The 19119-nt window shown below is 24.3% G+C and overlaps 1 protein-coding gene across 7 annotated transcripts in view; it reads left to right on the forward strand.

Annotated features, from left to right (window-relative positions):
* The window catches only part of LOC107450996 (uncharacterized), an 85125-nt gene that overhangs the window by 2148 nt on the left and 63858 nt on the right, over positions 1–19119 (forward strand). For 4 of the 7 annotated variants that reach the window (XM_071187358.1, XM_043038863.2, XM_043038862.2 and 1 more), the window contains exons 2-3: positions 403–511; positions 7775–7984. In XM_071187358.1, the coding sequence (XP_071043459.1) occupies positions 7792–7984 (193 nt within the window). In that variant the 5' untranslated portion in view covers positions 403–511; positions 7775–7791. The remainder of the gene's footprint in view (positions 1–402; positions 512–7774; positions 7985–19119) is intronic. The other 3 variants (XM_071187359.1, XM_043038867.2, XM_043038865.2) reach the window with 1 other exon arrangement.

A 19119-nucleotide genomic window follows, 5' to 3' on the forward strand; every position in this document is an offset into this window, starting at 1 on the left:
TCAAGTTAAATTAATTTTAAATTATATATATATATATATATATATATATACGGGTCTCCTGAAGACTAGATTAACTGATTAATAATAATAAATAAACTGCCTGCATATTAATAAAAAAATAATTTATCTAATATTAATTAGATAAGATTAACTGCCTGCATATTTCATAAATAAATAATTTGTCTAATATTAATTAGATAAGATTATATGCCGGCATATTAGGTAAAATACTAATTTATCTAATATTAAACAGATAAGATTAACTGCCTGCATATTAGATAAATTACTAATTTATCTAATATTAATTAGATAAGATTAACTGCCTATATAATGTTAATTTTTTTATGTGGTTTTAATTTATTCTGCAATATTTTCTTTAAACATTGTTTATGTGTGTTTCAGATTTTGCCATAAAAATAATCTTTGGAGATCAGAGATAGTACTTCTTACGTGATGACACAGTGGATATGTTTCTCTTATTGAATCAAAGTGCCTGTTGACGTGCATTTCAGTAAGTATACTATATACATATATAGATATAGCTCTAAATAGCCACATCCTCCAATCACAGAATGATTTAGAATAAGATAATTTAAAACCTTTCAAACTGACTTTCTTAATGAAACAGAGTATTTGAAAATCAGTTTTATGACATTACACAATAAATTAATGTGTATAATTTTTTTCTTCCAATTACTATCATGTACTTCAACTTTGAATGGGAAGTGTTTTTGATTTATATGAAATTTTAACTAGGAATTTTAAAATTTATTTTAACTGTAGCTTATCTTAACTGCAAATTCTTTTTTTATTGAAAGAAAAGTTAAAATCAACTAGGTTTCGTAATGCTGGAGAAATGAACCCGTTAGCGAAAAATTTATATCAACAATGACAAAAATAATTATTTTTTTAGTGGTAAAATCTTTAGCGGTTTGGTAATATCTTTAGTTTTAGAAAATTTTTTATAGCAATATCTTTTAATTCAATATCTTTGCATCATCGAATTATATTTAGTACCATTATTTATTTATTTATTATTACTTTTTTTGCGAAAATGTAGTTCAAATAATTACTTTTATTATATTTTAATTAAAAGCACCTTAAAAAGCATCATTGTTGCAGCGCAACCCTTCTAAAAGTACTTCATTGGCTGTTAATACTACACTATAATTTTTTCCCCCTTAGATTTTTCGCAGTGTTGGAGAACCAGATTTTCCCAAAAGTAGCAGAATCGAAGCTTAAATTTTTAAAATTTTCTAGTATTTATATTTGCATTTTAATTAATGCTCATAGACAAAATTGTTAGACAAAAGACCATATAGACAAAATTTTTGAAGTGCCTTTGTTTTTAATTCCTGCAACAATATGTATCTTAATAACTAAAGAAGTATATTTGTACTTCGTTTGCCTCTATTGAAAGTATAAGAACAACGGCATATTGCTTATGCTTAGAATTTACTAACACAATTAGAAAATGAATTAAAAATTTATTAAAAACCTGATTTTTTTATGTTTTGATACTGTGGTCTTCTTATGTTATAGTAGACAAGTACAGTAGTACAGTTAGATACAGTAGACAATTAAGAAAATGTATTTTTACATAACATTAAATTATATTCATTAATATGTAATAATTTCTCTTAGAATTACAGTATAAATAATGAAAATTTCGAACTGGGTTACTTAGAAAGTAGTTATTAACTTTTTATATTCATTTCTAAGGAAACAACATAATAAACAAACTGATACCAAATATTTTAGTACACCGATTTATTTTCTCTTCTCAAAATTCAATTTAATATTGTTTTTCTTAAATTGTTAGGCAGACTAGAGTCCAGATAAAAATAGAATTCAAAATAATTTAAATGATTAGATTTGCTGCATTTCCTTTTTAAAGAAAAATGTCTATTTAATATTCACTAACGATAAATAGTAATTTATTAATGTGCACTTTTCTGAAAAATATCTATTCTATTAAAATGTATGCCTAATTTTTATTAAACAGAGTGTGGTTATCTTTCTCGATACTTGTTTTAGCCATCTAAATAGGCAGTTTATATTTGCAAATATTATTCGACTGGAAATTATTATGAATTTAAGAAAGAAAAAAAAACTTTTAACTAAAAGTAACTAAAAATAACTTTTTTAACTAAAAATGACTAGGCGTTTATAAATTTAGTCAGTGGAATATGACTAAATTTATAAACGCCTGAATCCAACTATGAAACAGATAAATATTTTAAAAATAAATATAGCAAGTAAGAGAACAGATAAATATAAAAATCTTTGACAAATGGACAACTTAAATATAAGCATGATAGACAAATGAGTAGCTTAAAGATAAGAACATAATAAATATATGAGCAACTTAAATTAAGTAGTGAACATAGTGAATCGAAAGTGTAACTGTTAGTATCTCCAATCAGTTTAATATAGTCCTTTTGTTTTTATTTACTTATTTTCACTTTAACTACGACAAAACTTCTAATTTTTCTTAACTAAAAGGAAAAAAAGCTAATAACTAGTGTTTTTTTGTTTTTGTTTTTTGTCTGTAAGTTTCGGAAAATTTTGCTTTTTATGTGAACATTTAATTATAAGAAAAGATAAAAGACTTAAGATAAGATAAAAGTCTTAAGATAAGATAAAGATAAAAGTCTATGAGTTTAAGTATTTTTCACTTTACGCAAGAATTTTAATGTCTTTTTTCTTTATAAAGACTCAACTTTTAAATATACTAAAAATATCCAAATTGCAAAGGAAAGTTCTCTGAGTTCGGAAAATTAAAATAATCCTATTTTTAATTTTCTTTTATTATTATTATGTTATGTCTGAAAGTATAAAGACTAAAAAATGATAAGTGCATTTTTTTATCCTTAAAATGTGGATTTTATATTATTAAGTTAGTTAACAAGTATTATAATGCTATAGTTATTAAGAAGCGAGGCTTTACAGCTTTATGCAATACAACTTTAATTATTAAAGAAACATGTAGCCGCACTTTATATTTTTTTCTAATTTTTTCATCCTTTTCAATCAGATGAATTATTGTTTATTACAACATTTATGAATGATTACAAATTCATTATTTTTAAAAATAGAGAAATTTACAAATAAATTATTACTACACTTTGAATATTCACGTCTTTTTTGAGAAAAATATTTCTATTCAATGAGGTTTAGCTAATTAGCTAATATAAATTGGTGTCTAAGATTTAAATATTGAACTGCTTCTGTACCGTTTACAGTCTTTTGCTTCAGTACCGAGTCTTTTGTAATGATATATTTTTAGATTCCTTGTCAAAATAAATCCGAAAATGTACACACATTAGCTGTTGAAAATTAATAATTAAGTGAGAGAGTGTTATGAGTGTTATTCTATCAAAATGTTATTCTATTCTCTAATGAGTGTTATTCTATCAAAACAAAGCTTGTCAAAACACTAGCAATGAAGGATTGATGATAAACATCAAATCCAGTTTCATATCCAGATAAAATTTGAAGTTGTTTCTAATAATAGCCTTTCAAATCTTCTGTTTTTTCTCCAGTAATCACACAGGATATGAGTCCCACCTTTCTCACTAGTTATTCGTTAGCTTTCATATGCGTTCTGTGTTTTGTACGCTTAAACATTAATTAGCAACTCCTAATAAATATGTATTTTTACATCATTTATTAAAGAGAATTCTAAGAATAATATTAAGGGGGAGTCATAATGAAACATCCTGCTTGAAATATCATATCCATATGAAAATTCCATACAAGGTATTTTAAGCTTCAAATATCAGACACATTGAATATTTTTTTTTTTTTTAACGAAAATTTTATTTGTTGTTTTTACATTTCTAATTTTTTGTTTTATGCAGTAAGCAAAGGCAACTTAACCATCCAAGACAATTCACGAAAAGTTTTATTTTTATTTATTTATTTATTTATTTATTACTTTTTGGCACCGCGATAAGTTTTTGAACCAACTATTAGATTAAAAAATTATCTCTTCTAATAATTTTTATTATTTCTAATAGTATTCTAAAAGAAATAGTTTTATTCGAATAAAAAAATAATTTTGCCTTTGAAGACCTCATGAGAGTAGTAAAAAAAATTATCATTGTAGCTTACAAATTATATAATATTTAGTGTTTATAAAAAAACTCGTATTTGTTCAGCTTTTTTAATATTCCCAGTGGAAGAAATATTTTATTTTATCTTTCTCAGTTATTGTTTGGTAAGTTACCTATTAATACCAAATAATTTCTTAATATTGAATTTCAAACTATTATTAAAAAAAGTTTTCTAACTTAAAAGTTGCTTAAAAAATGAAAAAAATTGTTTAATGCGTGATACAGACGTAGTTAGGTTTAATTTTGTTTCTTTAGGGGGGGGGGATATAATATAATGTATATTGGAAGGTTTATTGGAAGATTTTTTTTCATGTACTTCAGAAAAAGTTTTTTTTTAGCTATCTGTTAAAATCAAATGTACTTCCGAATGTCAATTTTAAAATTATGTAACATTTTCTAACTTTTGCAAACGTTTTATAAACATTTTATAAGTAGAGGTTCATATGTATTTAGTTGGCTCCGATGTATTTAGTTAGCTTAAAAGTGTTTGCAAACATTGTTCTGTACTAATTAATAGAATAATTAAATGACATACCATTTACTGTTTAATTACATATATTGAGACACAGGAAATTTAATTTAGTTTGTGATTATTTTGGCATTGTAGACAAATTGGAAAAAAGTGTCTGTTGCTCAAATGACGGTTTTATTATTGACCTTTTCACAAATACGTAGCAATTGCTAAAGTATTGATCTATTACTAATAATTTCAGAGACATAATGAGTGAGTTTTTTTTATTTTAAATTTATGCATATTATTTAAAAACGTCAGCTTTTTGTTTAAAACACCCTTTTAGAGTAATAATGAAAAGCAATTCTTTTTACAAATATACTTGGCATGTAGACACTTTTTTTTGGGGGAGGGATTGTTATTTTTAATATTTAATTCATCCATATAGAGGAAAAAACAGCACAACTAGCAACCTTCATTTCATTTTTTTCATTGCACATATAATTGTATTCTCTAAAACTGGCAAACATTTCAAAAAAACATTTATATTCATTTAGTTATTGAATCGAAATTTGAAATCATAAATTAAAAACATTAAAAATAAAATAATTTTAAAAATAGTTTTAAACCATTTCAAATGTGTTAGCTTTAAAAGATAAAATAAATCTTAATGCATAACATTTTTCGTTTTGAATGAACAGATACTATATATAAAATGCACCAAAAAAGAAGATATTTAAAAGAAAACGTTTCGAAATTAAAAATTTGAATAAGTTTGGTCATACTTTTTGATTTAGTAATTTTTTAAAACAGTATCATTTGAATTCACAGACAAAATTTAATTTTCTATTTACTCTGCATGATTCTTTCATAAATACCAAATAATTTTGAAGGATTTTAAGGAAATTTTGCTTATAGCAATATTCATGTATTAATTTTTTAAATCTCATACTTTACTTTTTCTCATACAATAAGAATAATAACATGTTTTTATTTTAAAGACATATTTTCAGTTTTAAAACTACATTTTAAATACTGCTTACATTAAGTCTTCGTAAATAAGCTTTCTCATTTTTTAATACGTTTCATCAAACAATATCGAATGATTATATCTTTTGAATTATCTTTTAAAATGTGAAAAATATAATTATATAGTGTTGGTTTCAATTATTTCATTTTATAGATCAAACAAACTTATTAAAAAAATTGTTTATTTTTTATCTATTGTTCATTTTTTAAAGTAAAGTATTAAAATAAGTTTTCAACAAAAGGCATTAAGGAAATGTGCAAGAATACAGACAGAAAAAAAAGAATATATTAAAAATACCGAAATAATTCAATATACCAAAATAATTCTAAAACGAAAATTAGATTATCAAGTATCTAATATCAAATCTAATTATCAAATATCTTATGTATTCAACAAAAAAAAATTAAGGACAATTTGAAAGTTCTAAATATTGTGATCATTATTATATCTTTAGAACGATTTCTCTGAAATTTAGTGAAACTTAGTGTTAAATATAGGACATTTAATCATATTACGTTCAAAATAAGTAAATTATTCCAGAACAACATTACAGTTTTCAAAAATAATAATTTTAAATAATTAGTAATAAAAAATAGAGAATTTTTTATTGCAAAAAGTAATTAGATTTATTTGATATTATTAATCTTTTATTTAAACTAATTTATTAGATAATTTCAATTTAAAATCTTGCTAATATTAATTTTGATCATTCAAATAATTATTCCTTTCGAATCTTTTATTAATTTCTATTTTATAATTTTTTTTATTTTTATTCAAAGCGCTTTGCTTTCGTTTTAGCGGGTAATTTCCAAATTTTGAATTTCGATTAAGAAATTAATTAAATTTTGTTAAAGAAATATGACGTAGCTATTTAACCACAATAGAAATTTCCTTCACTTCTCTTTCTTTTATCATTTTATGAAGTATTAGTAATTTAAATCAGGTTGAAAAATGGTGAAGTTCATTGTACGGTGTATTAATTTATGATTTTATACAAACTATTTATTATTAAATATTATTTCAATAATTGTGTTACAAAATTTTTACTTTTCCTCGTTTTTCAAGTTACTTATTGATATATTAATGCAGAAATTTTTTGTCAAAAGCAACTTCACAACATAAAAAGAAATTGTGCTTAATTTTGCATAGGACTATAAATATTTTTATATAAAGTTTTAATTCGTAAAACATACGCTTCTAATATTTTTTTAAATTTTTATAGTCTTTTGCAATCAAAAAATTTACATTTAAATTTGTCAAAATTAACTTCCCACACGACATAAAAATTACGTGTTTATTTTTACATAGATCCATAAATTTTTAACATTCGTTTTAATTCGAATAATAGATTCTTGATATTTTTTAAATTATTATAATCTTTTGTAATCAGAAAATTTCATTTGAATTTGTGAAAAGTAACTTCCAACACAATATAAAAAAGATATTGTGTTTAACTTTGCATAGGTTCATAAATTTTTTATCTAAAGTTTTAATTCAATTGACAAACACTTGATATTTTTTAAATTATTACATTCTTTTGAAATAAAATAATCTTTAATTTAAAATAATTTTACTTTATAATTTTGATTTAGAAGTAAAAGGTAATTTCGAATCAATAAAAAGGTTTGAATTATGTTTTTGAATTTTTAAAAAATATATAGTATAATAAATATATATATATATATAAATAATTAAGAAAAATATATATATATATAGTTTTTTTTTTAAATATTTATTTATATTTTTGTTTTGTTATGCAACGTTTGCGTTTATGTCTTTTTTTAACATTCATCAAACTGATATTTTTTGTGTCCATTGACATATTCGTGCACATGCTATTTTTTCAAAAACTTCATATTGATCTGATAGATTCTAATACTTAATAGAACTAGTTTATTATTTTGATGAAAAATAATAAGATTATTTTTAATTTATGCTCAATTTTATGGATTCATTAATTTATATTTTTTCGACTTTTTTAATATGTATAGATGTTTACTTTTGCTTCCTTTGTTCAAACTATAATCATATTCATAAAATATGAAATAAACTTTTTGTTTTTATTAAAATATTTTTAAATAATAATTTTAATCATTATCATTACTTTAATTCACCTTTAAATTAGGCCATACAAGTTTAATTAACTGATTAATGCTTATCTACTATTTTTTGTAGAAAATCCTGTTTTGTCTATGGACCTTCCAGCTCGGGAGTTTATTAATACCTGTCCTGTACCAGTAACAACTGAAAGTGGATCAGGCCTGGGGCCGGGCCCTGTGCCTGGTCATGGGCCAATTACGAGGCCCACCACTCTACCAGCATCTACAGTGACAACTCCAGCAACTGTAAGCAACAGGGTTCTTGCAAGAAATGCAAATGGTACAAGTAAGTGTTATACTTTCGCATGAAAAAGCAGTTTTAGCTAGAAAAATAATGCATGTTCTATATATAGCGCATGTTGCATGAGAATAAAACTGCTTTATGCCTGCTAATTGTTTAGTACATGATCTGTATTTGCTAGGCTATAAAGGTTACTATTTTTAACTGTAAAGGATTAAAATTTATTCAAAAAATGCTTCTACTTAAGAGAATTGCTGTTACTAGTTTTACTTAAATTTTTTCATTTAAATTGCATGTAGGGAAAGTTTTTTACAACTGAATTCAAGTTTTTTTTTTTTTTTACTTAAACTATTAAATATACCCTCAGATGGAAAAATGTACCCAAATGGAGGCTTTTGAAGGGAGTCATTGCAGCTACATAAGAATACAATTTTAATTCTGAGATCTAACACTTTAAGAAAAATGTCTTAATTCAATAGTTCTCCAACTTTTTATTTAGCCCCATTTGCTTACCAAACTTTATTTCTCATAATTCAGTTTTCGATTTTTAGCATTTTAAACTTTTCGTCATATTGAAATTTGTTGATTTGTTGATTTTGTTAAAAAACATTCGCTTTTGTTTGTATGCAGCATTTATATATNTATATATATATATATATTCAATTGTACAGGAAATTACTGATGTTGCAAAATGATAAAAGAATCAAAACACATTCCTTGGTGTCATTTTTGGGGTACTTATCGAGGACAGGTTCGAACAATTTAATTCAACTCTTTTTTTTTCCATCCGTTTAAATAATATTGGCAAAAATGTAGGTTTCTATTCATCATAGAAGTAAAAAAAAAAGACGATAAAAAGCATAATAAAGAAGTTCGAATAACGGGTGGTCGTTTCGGTACTATTAATTGCGACAATCATCAGTGTCGTGATACCGAACAATATCAAAAACTATAGAATTTTTTTTAAGTAAAATTATATTTAATACTAATAATATTATTTTCAAATTAGTTTGAATTAGGAATCTTCAAATAAAAAGAAATTGTTATTATTTTAAGGGATATATTTCTCATTCTAAGTAATTATTGTAATTTTTTAATGCCTGAAAATTAAATGAAAAAAAAATTGCAAAAAGGCTTCACTAATTTTCATGAAGATGTTTGGAAATTATTGTTGATTGTGAATCACTCTTTTTTAAAATTGAATAAGGAAAACATTTGCGAAACATTGCGAAGTCTGCATATATTTCAGGAAATATATTCCATTTCATAAGTTATTTCAAATCTTATAAGCTATTTGTGAAGTTATTAGTTTGTCTCAAAAAAGAATTTAAAGAAAAGTAACAAAAGAAGAAGGAAAGGAAGAAAATGGTGAAAAATGAAATAAATTAGAAAATATAAGAATAACAGTATTTTAAATTATTTCCTTGAAAATGATCATCTAAAACTCAATCACTAAAAGAGAAATTATGTTATTAAAAAATATTGAAAGTTCTAAATACATGTTTCCAGGAATCGACAGAAAGATATTAGTGAATTAATTGATTGTTAGTGAGATATAATGAATACTGATATTTGTTGCTTTTGAATGATAGATATATTAATTATTCAATATGTTAGGAAGACTTGAGAGAAAAATCTTACTTTATCACTTAATTAAGAAAACGCTGTAACTTAATAAATATGCTTGTAAGATTCTATAGAATGAGGAGAATAAATCAGTGGTTGTGGCTCAAAAACGGGGGCTTAGAATCAATACGTAGATTTTTTAAAATTGGCTAAGTTAATCAGTTCTTGTTACAGAAAGACAGACGAACAAAAAAAAATCAATATTTGTGAGACTCGACAGAATGATCTAAGTGAATCAGTTAAAAAAATATAGGTCTGAATTAATATGTTTGTCGAATTCCTCAGAATAAGCTGAGGAAATCAGTTTTTGTTCGAGTGAAAAGCTGGATTAAAAGGAACAGGTTTGTAGGATTTTATAGAAAAAGCAGAGGGAGTCAGTGGTGCTAATAGAAAAGAAAAATATTATAAACTTATTAAAATATTTGAATAAGATTTTTTGTGTTTAAAAAAAAAACTCTATACAGCAAAATAGTTTTGCATTTTCGATGTTCTTTTAGAAAAATTACCTAATTTTTATTAAATTTACAATCAAACAGCCCGTTAATAAAACAAAATTTTATTTGCATTCTTACTCAAAGTCATTGCCAAAGCGTTAATTTTAAAATTACCGCACTTTTGGTGCTCCTATAGGTCCAAAAACATGATAAATTTTATCATATTTTGAGCATACTCATACTCTTTATTATTAAGCATACTCTTTATCAAATTTTAAGCCTCAGTACAATATACAGAATAATAAACTTTTTCTCATTATTTTAGTTTAACAGTGCGAAATTAATGCAAAGGTGAAGCTGGGATTTTGATTATTTTGAATAATAATGAAAAATAATATCAATTATTTTAAATATTTAATTTTTTAAGAATAGTTTCCCATAATTAGGGTTAGATTTTACCGACCAAATATGCGCAAATGTTATTTAATGTTTTTTTTTCCTCCGGAATCAATTTTTTATTAATTATCTTTGTTATCTGGACATTTTTTCATTTTCTTGTATGTCTCTTGAATATTTGCTAAATAAAACATGATAATTTATTTATAAAAAATTTAGTTGCAAAACGTCATTACTAAATATTTTAGAGACATGAATGCGTGTTTTTTCTCCTTTCTAGTAATTTATTTTAACCCTACTACGTCAAAATATACTTTTTTTTTTTCCAAAATAAAAAAGTTTTGGTTTAAATATTGAGAAAAAAACATTTATTAACTGTTTTGTTCAAATTTTTTTTAAAATAACCTATTAAATTTATTTTTTAAAAATAAACTGATGTTTTTCTAAAACTTTTTTTAAGAGGATCTTGGGAAAATTCGAATTTCTTATTGTAATTCTCAGAATCTTGCAAGAAAATTTATTTCAGCTTTACTTTTTCATACTTAATTAAATCTGTAAAAGGACAAACAAAATAATCTGACTTAATTAGTTAAAAAAGATAATTCTTCCCTAAATCTAAGACAAATGGATACTAAAGCAGATTTAAGATTTCTTGCAAAAAATCTGATGTTTCTTTTTTTTTTTTTTTAAATTTTGAAGCTTTAATTCTCATATTTTTTCTGTGATAGAAATTTAAAATTTTCGCTTTCTTAGTCTCAATTTTTCAGCAGAAAATTTCAATTAAAAAAAATAAGGAAAATTTAAAAAAGAAGTGTATATAAAGTTTAATTTTACTTGCAGGATTTTTGAAAATTTTGATTACGTAACCAAAAGCTAAAAGTTTTTCAATTTAACAACTTTTTGCTTGTTATAGCATATACGCAATAATTATAATTCTTTTTCGTTCAATTTATTCTCTGGTTTATAAGAAGTAAGTGGATGGCAAGAGCATTAAACTTGTTATCGCTCAAGCTATATATTATTTCAGAAAAAAAAATTATACCTTATTTAAGTTATAAGATAAACATTCTAAGCAATACTTCATTGACAATGAAAGAATAACTGCTATTGTTTTGTTAATTCCTTATTAGCTCTCCTTTTCATCAGAATGGCTATGGATTCATTCAAGTGATTCTAATTTTTAATACTTTAAAAATATTTTGAGAAGTTAAAATAAAGAATGGAATCTTTTTAAAATTTTTAAAATAGTTGTATTATTTTAATTTTATTTCAATTTTTAATTTATTTAAATTTAATTTTTCAAATATTTAAATGATTTAAAACATTAAAGTAAATACGAGAATGGTTAAGAAAATTTCCCATGCCTTAAAAAGATTTTAGGCACTGAAAACAGTAAATTCTTAAAAATTTATAAAACAAATTAATCTTTTTAAAGAGTTTACTTTTTAAAGAATGTGAAATAGTCATCATATTATATTATATTATATTATATTATATTATATTATATTAGATTATATTAGATTAGATTCCATATTTTATACTACATTGCAATGTTTATTCTATTTTATTTTATAATAGTCGTTGNTATTATATTATATTATATTATATTATATTATACTTACTTCTTCCTAACAGTTTGTACTGCTTGTAAAATACACTTTTTGCAAAAAAAATCAGCCTCATATAATAATTAATAAAGGTTTACTTACTTAGCCTGACAGTTTTTTTTTCTTTTTCTTTCTTTAAAAATATGTCAAAGTGAATTTCTTTTTGGTTCAATCAAGTGATTTAATTAGCTCTTAACATATATAAAAACTTTATCGAAAAATATTTGAAAACTTTTTTTTTTCTTTAAGTTTTCGCATATTTCTTATTCATAAATTTTTAATTTTTTTGCATATTTCTTATTTTTAATTCAGTAATATATTATCATTTTATTTTTAATGAAATTTAATGTTTTCTTTATTTTTTCATTGTCCCTAACCTATACATATGAAATTTTACCAATTTCAAGTTTCTAAATAATTTAATTCTTAGTTTAAAAGGGTTAAGAAAAAACCAAACTCCAGCGATAAAAATATTTTAAGACAAACAAACATAAAAGCTAATTTTATACAGAATAAGCAGTTTTAAAAAATAAGTACAATTTGAAATGAAACGGACATTGTCACGGAATCTACATTATATTATAGTAACTCGAATTTATTTAATATAAAGTAAATTATATAAAATGTTCAATTTAAAAATTTTTCAACTAAATATTTGGGATTTAATAAAAAAAAATTAATGTCTCTATATGTTATATAATCTATAATGTTATCAATTAATGTTATTGTTTCTCTGGCATGATTAAATTCACGTTTAAACCCTCAGTCAATAATCTACTTCGAGACATGCAATTTGGTTTGCATTCATCAAGCAATTAGTTTATTATAATAAAGTAACAAATACTAGTTTTCAGAAATAATTGATTAGAATTATAATAATAAATCTTTAAGTCCATAATAATTCCATTTATAAAAAATAAAAATAAAAAATAAAAAAAATAAAAAAAATAAAAATAAAAATAAAATTAAAAAATTAAAATAAAAAATAAAAATAAAAAATAATAATATGAATAAAAATAAAAAATTAAAATAAAAAAAATAAGTTTAAGTGATTTAATTAATTTAACAATGAATTAAATAAGTCATATTACCAAGAAATAATAATTAACATTATGATACTAATTTTTAAAAAGTAAAAGCTTAAACAAAAAAGATAAGGAAGCTAAATGTTTCTTCTTATTGTGGATATTTCCGAAGAAAACATTATAAAAATACCTGAATTAACTAAATAAACAAATAAGATGAAGCAATAAATTTATTGTCTGTATAAAAAGAAACATTTAAAAATGCTTCGATTTTTTGTTGATCATTAATAAAGACTTTAAGACTATGAAAAGTTTTATTTGTGTTTGGGGTCTTCACCCTTTGATGTGTTTGACAGGTGTTCAAAAATGTTGGCAAATGGGGGAAAAGTTCGGTGGCATTTCTCTCTTTTTGCCCTGCGTTTTTTCTTCTACTACTACGCGCTATTCTTTTTAGAGAGGTTCACTGAACGCTTACCCCTTTTGCGCCATTTTTTTAGCCTTACCCCTTTTTTTTCAAGCCTTTCTCTACTGCTTTCTGTGTGGATCGGAAGCTTTTGGGTCTCTCAGCTGCCGTTATGAAAGGCTGATGACATTAGTCCAACTTCCCGTTCTGAGCGTTGAACTCTTGGGAATATTTTTTTAGTCTATCCCTACTCCTAAGTATACTAAGGATAGGGTTAAGAAAACGGTCTTGTTTCCGGTCAGAACTTCTTACCGCCTCGATGAGAAACCTCTCATGTCTAATTTTTTTTTCCCCGTTACGTCGTTTCACTTGATGCATTTGACAACTAAATCGATGTCGACTCAAAATGATGGCACAGGAGGTGGACTTATAAGATTGTTTTTATTTGGTTGGAGTCACTTTTTTTGTACTTTAGCTGACAAATAACTTTCCTGAAATAAATATATTTCGTTGCAAAAATAATTTTTTTTATGGGATGAGTCCATTTTTTGATGGTAAATAAATCTACGATAAAAAAAAAAATGCGGTTGAATTTACTTTACAAATTGTTTTTAAGATTTTTTTTTACATGTAAAAAAGAATAATATTTATGAAGTAGAAGTTCTAATATAGGTTGGCTAAATATTGCAATTATTTAACAGACTTTTATAAATATTTTTTTTTTTTTTCATTTCAGATAAAATGTAGTTCAAAGTGTTTTTCACTTTTTTAAATTTATAATTTTACGTTGCTGAAATAATTAGGCAAAATTATTTATGATTTTTTAAAAATTGTAAAACTTGCTTTAATATTTATTGCTTTTTCTTTAAGTGAAACAAAAAAAATATATTTTTCATTAACTAACATTCCTGTGAGAGATAATCTTAAAGAAAATTTATAATAAATTTAATTCACAATGGAATAAATGAACGTATTTCCCTATTATTATTTAAGTCTGAAATACATTCTTAAAGAATTTTTTTTGAAGTATAATTTCAACATAAATAGTAGAATTCTGCCTTTCAATCGAAAAAACAACGCAATTGCTTAGCCATAGATTTCCAGAAATGCGACTTCACAATTTTTTTTTATTGCTAATGCTACGAACTCTAAAATGGAATTTCAAAAAATAATAATAATAAAAACAAAATTTTGCATTTGATTTTTTTTGCAAAAGGTAGCAAAAATGCAAAATTTATGAAAATCTTAATTTTGATTTTTTTGTAGCTTACATTGATTTTTTTTTCACTGCACGGCAGAATTATAATTACATATACTCTGTTATGTAAATAGCCTGAAAACTTAGTATTAGTTATTACATGCTTTATGAGCATATCTGGATAAAATCAGTAAATATTCCCATTCAATATTCTACGATTATTAAATATTTCTCATAAAAATTTTGTGTAAAAAAAGCTATCTACATAAATATCATATTTTGTTTCAGTTAAAGCCAATAGTTTCACATAGAGACAGAAATTTTTTTTTTGTCTGTATGAAGTCCAAAAAGGAAAATAAGACAAATTATAGCTCTTGTTTCAAATATTACTTCTCCAGACAAACTATTTTATTATTTCTGTCGGAGGAGATATTTATCTAACTCTAATTACCCTAAAACTTTTTAGGAGAATATATTATATCTGTGCAAAATTTGAAAAATTAAAAAAATGTGGAGGAATATGAATGTTTATTTCCTTTCCAGCAAATGACAATAATCACAAAAAATGTGTTTAGCAAAAACTTTCGATTTAACTCCATAATTCTTCTAGAGTCATGGTGGTTGAGGGTATAGTGGGTGATCCGAGTTCGAATCCCAGCAATGGCCCACACCTGGCTACAGTGTTGATGTAAAATATCTTCAGTGGTAGACGGATCATGGGTTAGAGTGCCTTTATCGCAAGCTGTCCGTGGGCAGTTTTCATAGTTTTCCTCTCCATGTAACGCAAATAGCAGTTAGTTCTATCAAAAAGTCCTCCACGAAGGCAAAATTTCTCCCAATACTTGATACAAGAATTCTCTTGTCCTCTGGCTTAAGTTTAAGAGTACAAAGCTAAGGAATGGAAGTATTAAAATTAAAAATTAGCTCGGCTGTTCATTTCCAAAGATAATTTTTTTTTTTTATCTTAGATAAATTAACAATGTTCAGGTTGTTGAGAAATGTTCAGTTAATTCAGATAATTTTCGTGTTAAGATTCTAACATTTACAGGATTTTTTTTTTTAAAGAAACTATGATTGAACTATTCTTTGTTTATTATGATTAATTCAAAATTGGTATGCATGCAAATCCCAAAATACATAAACTTTTTTTATTTTTTTTTCTAAATAAGCTACCATTCTCGCATTAAAAATTTTACAGGGTATTTATATAAGGGAGAAATATTTAACTCGCAATGTTTTTTTCTTTTAAATAGTATAAAATATCGTAATCTAATATTATTAAACATAAAAAATAATATAATTATTCTTAAGAGAGACTGAACAAAGAATCAAAGAAAAAGAGGCATGTAAAAAAATTAACCGCCCATAAGCTGCAATTATATGGAACCAATGTAAAGTACAAAAAGAAAAAAAAAAAGAAAAAACATTCTTTAAAAATAAATAATTAGCATTTTTAAAAGTTTAAAAAAATTTTACATTTTTAAAAAAAAGTTAGATGACAGAACAATAAAAAGATATAAACTTGTCGTCAGCTCACACAATTACATCCGCAGCATAGTGCTTTCTAATAATGTATTAATATAGCTAAAGCGAAATATATTCATGCAATAGTGTGAAGAGCATCAAAAAAAATTTCTTGAAAATAAAACAAACTAAGCAAAAAATTCGAAAACTCAAGTAAAACCCAAAATAACACAAAAATTCGAGAAAAATACAAAGTAAAACACAAATAGGGATATAGACAAAAAGCGAGGACAGACGTCTATGTGCTCTCTGACATATAATAAAAAAGTTTAAAAATATTTATTATAAATTAGATATTAAATATTCAAAGAAGTATTGGTCACAGATTCGCCAAATTATATTTTCGCATGGTAAAAAATCAATACAAGTTTTTATGTAAATAAATTCATTAATAATTTTAGCATATAATTGGCTCAATGGATTTGTATGCAGTTTAATTACATTAGTTGGATATCCATTGTTTTTCGATTAAATTTTTGAAGAGTTTGTATATTTTTTTTTGGATAAATAAATATTAATTCTTCTTTAATTCTAATTATTTGATTATAAATAGTGTTTAAATAAATGTTTTAGAAACATTAGAATTCCATGTAATTAATTTATTTATATTAAACTTAAAATAATTCATTTTTTCTTATAAGTCAACAATGTAGGTATTTTCTTCTTTTTTATTATTTAAATCCAAACAATTAAAATTAATATTATCATCATGATTACAAAGCACGATTTATCCACTGGATAAATATTATTTACAAAATTATATAATTTTGAAAATTAAAGAATTGAGAATTTTAAAAATTACTATATTATTGAAGAAGGTTTTTACTTGATTATCACCAAAAATCAACCTATTTTTGATTTTGTTAAACACACTAAAATTAATTCTATTGCGACCTTTGATTTTGAAGATCTATTTAATAACATTCTATTTTCGAAACTAAAAGTTGTTCTTTTAAGCTACTACTATGATTATAACAATATCGATTTGCAAGGCCGGGATAGCCTGGTTGGTAGAGCACTGGGCCCATGTCCAAGAGTTCGTGGATTCGATCCCTGCTGGCCGAAGTTTCCCCGTGTAGTAAATGTTGACTGATGTCCGTTAAATCTGTTGAGTCGCAAAGTCCTCCTTGTTCCCATAGCAAATTAATACCTCGGGGGGTACTGATGCAGGAGTTCCCTTGTCTTCTGGGTCGGCTTAATATTAGTAGTCGTAAACCTGAAATTGGATCGGCTGTTCAACGACGGATAAATAAAAAATATCGAATTGCGAAATTTGATACTGGCAAATTCTGTTTATCATACGTCGTTTTAATAATTATCTTTAGGATGAAAAACATTTTTTTTATACAAATCGATGGAATACAATAAGAATCTATTTTTTGGTCCTTTCTGGCTAACTTATTTTTGCACTATTATGAAAAAAATATACTTCAATATATGAAATTTTATTTGATTTTAGATTTATTGATAATTGAGCTACTTTAATTTTCAAAATTATATAATTCTGTTAAATAATATTTACCCCAGAAAATTAAGATTACTTTGCAATCATAATAATATTATTAATTTTAATTTTTTTGGATTTAAATATTAAAAAAAAGAAAGTATCTGCATTGTTGACATATATGATAAAAAGAATGATTTTAAGTTTAATATTAGTAAACTAATTAATATTAATAAACTAAAATTTTCTTTCTTTTTTTTGTGCTTCCTACACTGTTGGATTGATATATTTTGCTTTGGTTATATTAATACAATATTAGTAAGCACTCTTTTGAGGATATAATGGTGTGAGCTGAATGCAAGATTACCTTTTAGTAGTTTTGTCTCCTGGCTTTCTAATTAAGATTTAATGATGATTTATTATAAAAATACTTTTCCATTTCTATTTCCTTCCTTGTTATATATATAGATATATATATGCAGAATCACAAGTCCGAATCAAATTTAGTTTGATTACCGAATAAAACTTGTAGGTGTTTCGATCAATTTATAATTTTTTTTTCGGGAATCAATCTGGTTTTGATGTTGGGATCCACCTTTCTCATAAAGAATTTTTTTCTTATTAGATTTATTAATTTGTGACCCATGTTAAGTATACTTTTTCTACTTCCTTCACGATGATGGGTTCTAAAATTATATACTTTTGGTGGTAAATAGCAAAAACTCACTTGCAATTACATAAGACATCCTAACTGAAATTGATTTTCATTTAAACTGAATGTTACTTTTGAATTTAATTGTTTAATATGAATATTGTACTTAAACACAATCATATACTCATTAGAAATTCATTTTTAAATCTTTATTTGCATGCATATTAAGTTCGGAATTTAAATTGCTCTTTTGAAAAAATACGCTTCACTTTAATTTATAGTTTTTTTTTAAAAATGCATTTGAATATATAAATATCGTTCTTTATTAAACTTATTCGATCGGAATTGTAGAGAGAAACGTTAGTGCAAATATATATTATTATATTCCACTCAAATGGAGCAGCTTCTGATCTTGACAAACTCTTCAATTGACTTAGAAAATCCCATCCCTCTCTAATCAGTCTCTGTATTCTTCTAAACAAATTAATCCTAACTGAACAAATTAACTCGATTTAAGGACCTTGCTCTTCCCCGGGACACATGCAAGCCTACTTTATTTACTTAAATGCTTAATTGATGATAGCGTGTCACGATTTCAAACAGCAAGTGAAGCCTTTCATGTTTAGCGCTATAAAAAACATATTATCTTTCCTTTTTGCTTAAACGGATGATAGCTCAATTAATAGAACAGAGAATAGACAAGGCATTTATTTGTTTTCTTCTAATTTCAAACATTTTTATAATTTTTACAATTTTACTTCAAAAATAACTTTTTAGCTGACTCTTAATGTCTAAATATAGTGATCAATAATATAATATTTTACGGAATATTATATTATTGATAATTACTGAATTACTGTATATATATATA

This window comes from Parasteatoda tepidariorum, chromosome X1 (assembly GCF_043381705.1).
Source record: "Parasteatoda tepidariorum isolate YZ-2023 chromosome X1, CAS_Ptep_4.0, whole genome shotgun sequence".
NCBI lineage: Eukaryota > Metazoa > Arthropoda > Arachnida > Araneae > Theridiidae > Parasteatoda > Parasteatoda tepidariorum.